Here is a 6,641-nt window from a genome sequence, read left to right on the forward strand (position 1 = left end):
ATTGTGTACGTTTATAGGATCATTTTATTTATCGTATCATTTTACTGAGGTACTTTATTTAGTACTAAAACTATATTATACCTATACGTATAAAGTGTTGTTTAATGACTATAACGGGAAATCCTGCTATTAGCTGCTAACAATGGATTCAATGGAATATTATCATTTTCAAGTCATGCATTAATATCTGACTGGTTTAAAAAACTCGATTTTTGATCTGTGACTCTGTCACTCGAAGGCATTAACGTTTTTAAATAGATACCATAGAAATAATAAACAAAAAATATTATGTAACAAAAATATATTTTGTGAAATCGGTTCATCAGCTTCAGTGGTAATCGCTAACATATAGACAAATAGACAAAAATGGTAAACTAAAAACAATAGTTTTAATAATAAACTTAGTGGCTAGTGCACGTAGTATTTATATTACCTACCTATTCAGTGCAGCATACAATAAAAAAATTTTAGCATGAAATGAAACAGGTTCAGGCGAAGATTTTATACTTTATAGAATTCGGGTTCAATTAAGTTTGATAGATTAATTATAAGTCGGCTCTAATATTCGAGTAAGTCATAAAAAAACAAATAACTAATAATTGGATGAAGCCTACTTTTAAATCTTAGATTACAAAATAAAGTACAGATGGAGCATGACAACCGCCCGTCGCCCTTGTCAAAGAAAATACGAAATCAAAAACAAATACGTCGCTGCAACAGTGCTATAGCGCATATAGTGTCATGCAATACGTCAAAAAGGGTTTGCAATTTTAGTAAAAAAATGCCGTCTTGTGATAATAAAACGCTGTAAAATTTGTTCCCGAAAACAAAAAAAAAAAGATAAAACATCGTTTCACAGGTTTTCTGTAGATTATTTGGCTGATTTATTTCTTTAATACGAATAATAATTTTACAGATATGAAGGAATACAAAACTTCAACGTATGTTGCCAGTATTTTGAAAATGAATTTGCCATTTTTATTGGTAAAACGGTAAAATGGTTAAAGGATCTTCAGGGTAATGCTGTTGGATTTTTTCGATCGTGAATGTGATTATTTGTATAGTGCACTAAAGGTTCATGATAATTATTAGATTATTTTAATAAGCATAATACATTATTTTGTTACTTTTATAAAGCTTAAAAACGTCATAGTCGTTTTCGCTAGCGATTTAATTTATGTGAACTCCATGATGGATATGATGAAAATAAAGTGTCCCGTATTCTCGACTAAAAACTACCGCTATTCGTATTCATATATTATGAAAAATAAAAAATAATATAATTATTATAGTTAATATTGAAACTTTTTTTATGTAATTTATTTAATAAAAAAATGAATACAATTATTTTGTCCATATATAACTTTAGTAGGCAGGTACTTTATGTAATAAAAGAATTTAAATAAAAATTAAAACTTGACTTCTCATTTATGTATATAGCCTACGTCACTACCGCCACTAACATAATAATTCAGATCATTGTAATGAAACCTCACAACTCAAAATCGGTCCAACGGTTTATACTGCAGGGCGTGTCAAAGAAATATTATACATACATCCATAAACTCGAAAAACATAACCCTCTTTTTTCCGTAGTCGGGGAAAAATTTGGGAAATTTTTCAATATCTGGCAACATTACACGCACACAGAAGCACCGTGTACGTACAGTGCAGCGGCGAAATGACAGCACACATAGCTTTATTGAAAATGACGATAAATTATTCGGTTTAGTTCGGCAACGCTCCATCTGTCTTTTATTTTGTAATCTAAGTTTTAAATCTTGTACAAGCTGAAAACTAAGCTAAGGAATCAACTGACAATAGAATGTCACTTGGCAATGTAATAAATAATTGTAGGTTAACCATAACCTTGTCTAACCTTATTGATTTTATATCAGTGAATAATCTCGGTTCATTTACAAGAAAAAGCTTATATTTATAGCTCTACTAGCTTTCCGCCCGCGGCTTCGCTCGCGTTTTCAAAGAAAAACCCGCATAGTTCCCGTTCCCGTGGGATTTCCGGAATAAAACCTATCTTATGTGTTAATCCAAGTTACCCTCCATATGTGTGCTAAATTTCATTGTAATCGGTTCAGTAGTATTTGCGCGAAAGAGTAACAAACATACATACAAACACATACATCCAACTTCACAAACTTTCACATTTATTAATATTTTAATGAAACAAAGACACATTATAAGCAATAAGATACTATCCTTTACCTAAAACACTGTTAAATTAAGTGACAAATCCCGTTAATGTTTGTCAGCCATAACACCTTTGTTCACTTCCTCAACATGTGTTTATAAAACAGTACAGAAAATCAACGCCTTTGCTGAAAATACACAAACATTGTAGCCTATTGGCATATGGACTGTATTATCGCAATGTTATCATACGTCATTGTTACAAGGTGTTCTCCATTCATTGATTTGTAAATAAAACTGACGTACTAAAAGTCTAGGTACTGCTAGTTATCCTACTAATCACTTCATAATATAAAACAAAGTCCCTTGCTCTGTCCTATGTCCCTTTGTATGCTTAAATCTTTAAAACTACGCAACGGATTTTGATGTGGTTTTTTTAATAGATAGAGAGATTCAGGAGGAAGGTTTTAATATAGCATTTATAAGGTGTTAGACAAATGCGGGCGGAATTCTAGTATTATTATGAATAGACAATAGTAGGTATATCTACAGTCTACATACATAAAGTGTAATGCGTAATAGATAAATATTTCAAATTATATGACTCTCGTTACAGATTAACATTCAGATAATTTTGATCCTTATTGTATGTAAATAGACATTAAAATTATCTCGGGTTGACTTTAGAAACTTGCGGCACGAATTTCGGCGTGATTTTAATTTTTTTCGATCGATAATAATGCCCCGTAACATACATTAACTGCTTTTCGTGCGGAAACGTGTAATTACAGAGAAATCTTAATTTTAATTTTTGAGGTTATGTTCAAAATTGTTTGAGTTACATTGACAAAACTACCTACAAGAATTGTGTTTGAAAGAGATAACAAATGTCAAAATGTACATTAAAAACCATAGTTCCTTCATAGTTCATTCAAAAGCATGTTGGTGAGGGACAACAATTCATACGGATTATTGGCGAGTAGTATATGATTGGGGCAACATGGGTTTGTTCATAAAAAAGTTAATCACTCAGATCCAGACAACCCATTTGTTGCCCCTGATGGGACTCATACTCGAAGAATTGAGTCCCAGTGGCGTGTTGTAAAGAGATTTTTAAAAAAAAGATAACTAGGTATAACCACCCAAACTTCGATGATATTATTAAAGAATATAATATGTGGAGACGCTGATTGGAAAAAAATAAAATTGATCCATTCAATGCCCTTGTAAATTGTATCAAACATGTATAATTATGGGAACTATAATATTTTCTATCACCAAAATTTATATTTGTCATCAAGTTGTATCACCTAATAAATAGATCTATCACCACGAAATATTTTCGTTCTCAGATAAACAAAAATTGTTCCCAGGTATGAATTATCTAATTAATGTTAATATATGTGTAAAATAAGAGATCGATAACCAATAAAATTATATTGCATTACATGAATATAAACTTCGTTCTTATAATAACAGTTTTGTTACTTAAATAATAGCTCTGTGCTCAGAATGGTAGATCTGTCACCAAATAAATCGATTATCGATCCCTGACTGCGACTCCTTTTTATTTGATATTTTGTCACCTATACAGTAGTAACATTTTATTTCGTTCAGATATTAAATAAATAGTATTCGTTATCAATTTAATACATCAATTTATAATTTTAATGAAAAAATGATCAAAGGGGCGGAGACAAATTGGCGCGCTTTAAAGATTGACATGTGCAAACATATTATCGGATTAGCCATGTACGCTTAAAGCTGGCCAACCCCGCACCAGAATCAAAAAATGTGCTTATCGGCCAGAAAAGAAAAAAGGGGGCGCCCTTCGAAATCCAAACCAGCGCTGATTATTCAGTGATTATTGTTTTTTAACAATAAATATTGATTACTTTAACTTCAATTAAGTGTTTTATCTACAATTATGCTAACCATTAGCCAGCTATTAAACCAGAGCTGATTATTCAGTGGTTATTATTTTTAAGAATAAATATTGATTATTTTAACTTTTAGTAACATAATATGATTTATTGGTGATCTCTTTAAATTAGTTTGCTTAAATACTTATTAGGACACACCTATTATAATACATACAAAAACATTTATTTGGTACTAGACCTTATATCTCAGGATTTTAGGTGATTTATTGTGGAACTGATTTTGCATTGTTTGGTGACTACATTTTGGTGACAGATCTACTATTTTGAGGACAAACCCTACTTATTATTTAAGAAACACAAAACTAATTAAATTGGTGATAGCTTAAATGATACCCTATAATTATTAAAAAAATGTTTTTTTTTTTATTGTATGTATATTGCACACAAATTGTTAGTAACAGAACCGAATCTGTCCACCCCGATTCCACGTGGTACTTGTCTGTCATACACTAGAGTGTATTTAAAAAGTCGGAGGCGCGGAGGAGCGTGGCGCCCGCGTGTGCTGAGGAGCAGGCAGAGTCAAGCGAGCCGGAGTGGCTGAGGCTGGTCGCCAAAGGCGACCAAAAAGTCGAAGCTACGAAGGCGAGTGAAGACTCCTGCCTGCAACGAGGTACACGGGGGCAAGCGCCACGTTCTGCAGCGCCGGAGCAGTCAAGAAAGCCCATAATCTTCAATAATCAATATATTATATCTAACTACATTTCACTACATAGTAACAAAGTCGCTTTTTCTGTCCCTATTTCCCTATGTCCCTTTGTATGCTTAAATGTTTAAAACTACGCAACGGATTTTGATGCGGTTTTTTTTAATAGATAGAGTGATTCAAGAGGAAGGTTTTAGTATATAATTTATTAGGTTTTAGACAAAGCGGGCGAAGCCGCGGGCGGTAAGCTACTATAAATATAAACTCAAAAAAAATTAAAAAAAAATAGAAGGGGGGGTTTCCGCACCCCCCCACTTCACAGGGAGTCTCCCCTTACCTCCCCCCTCCCTTTCCCTCCCCTCCCCCCCCCTTAATTCGTGCCGCAAATTACTAAAGAAATACCATTATCTCAACAAACTTTTGAGAAGGTGCGTAATAAATATATACTTTTAAATCGTGATAATTTTACTATTTAAACATACGTTTTTAAAAATTCTATAGGTCTTTGAGAATAAAATTGTTGGATTAATTTAATACAAGGTACCTACTTGCTCATACTACATACGCTTATAATAATTTTTAGTACCATATAAGAATATAACTTGCAATAATTAAATCCCATTAAAATGTTGGGCAATTAAACCTTTCTCTGTATCGAACTCGGAACTTTCTGAAACATTCCGTTTCTCAGAACTAAGAGTTTATTGGACCCCAATAAAAATACCACGGTACTCAATGTCATCCAACAATGTTGACTAACAAACTACAAGCCTACTACAATATAATATATACTAGCGGTCCGCCCCGGCTTCGCCCGTGGTACATATTAACGTTTTCTCTACATAAGAACCATCCTCGTACTTCAAGGATTATAATAAAAAAAGAATTATCGAAATCGGTTCAGCCTTTCTCGAGTTATGGAATTACAACGAAAAGTGGCATTGATTTTTATATATTAGATTCTAGAAACAACCTAGGTAAATTCTATTGCATAAAATTGTAATAATAATATTATTATTCATATTGATAATTTATTAAGTACTTAAATAAAAAAATTATAGTTTTACAACGTTTTTACAACGTTTTGCACGTGACTACACTAGCCATAAATGCCATTATTTCAAAACAAAACATTTGCATAAAAACAATCTATGTAACAAAAATGAATTGCCAATTGAACGGCAATTTTTAGCGTTTATGTATAAGGCATAAGGAAAGTTCTTGCAGATTAAACTGGAAAAAGGGGCAAAAGGCATAACTGCTGCAGCTAGTAATATAAAATTCGACATTCACGGGCCCTCTTCAGTCTTCACAATGGGCAGCCTTGGGCGAATAGAGGCAATCACGATAGTGTAGAGCCTAAATGTCTATGTTCAGCCATTGTAGATGTTTATTCAATGGCGGCAAACATCGATGATCATTTGTTGGGCCAACGCTCTCCATTGTGTAGAGGGCCCATCACACGTGCTCTTACCACATCCAGAGTCGATGTGGATGACAAGTCTATAGTGTAAACACCATCACTAGATGGCGCTGGCACCACTTTCGCCCGCCGCATGCTGAAACACGTCACTTTACGCACCATCACTTTACACTAACTCCTACACTTTACACATACACTTACACTTAACACTAAACACTAAAGAATTAGTGTGCACGTGCGCCCGCGCAAACAATCCGCGCTCGAATGACAGGTTTCAAGAGATGAATCACAGGTAGAGCTTTGAGATATGCGTCTAAGCCTGTAATTGTTTCTCTGTGTATGATAAGGTTTTGTTTACACGCAAATCTAAAAATAAGGCATTGGCTAGAGTATACATTACGATAATATTATGTAGTGAAGGGCTGATAAGTGTTATTGTTAACAAAAAAATATGAATTTGAATAAATAGGTATGCTTTCGAATA

At 33.3% G+C, this 6,641-nt stretch overlaps 1 protein-coding gene across 1 annotated transcript in view; it reads right to left on the reverse strand.

Annotated features, from left to right (window-relative positions):
• LOC123699392 (phospholipid phosphatase 2-like) overlaps nt 1-6,407 on the reverse strand; it is an 80,035-nt gene extending 73,628 nt beyond the window's left edge. The window contains exon 1 of the mRNA XM_045646337.1: nt 6,209-6,407. Within this exon, the coding sequence (XP_045502293.1) occupies nt 6,209-6,319 (111 nt within the window). The 5' untranslated portion in view covers nt 6,320-6,407. The remainder of the gene's footprint in view (nt 1-6,208) is intronic.
• Nucleotides 6,408-6,641: the final 234 nt, after the last annotated feature.

The sequence above is a fragment of the Colias croceus genome, chromosome 17 (assembly GCF_905220415.1).
Source record: "Colias croceus chromosome 17, ilColCroc2.1".
Taxonomy (NCBI): Eukaryota; Metazoa; Arthropoda; class Insecta; order Lepidoptera; family Pieridae; genus Colias; species Colias croceus.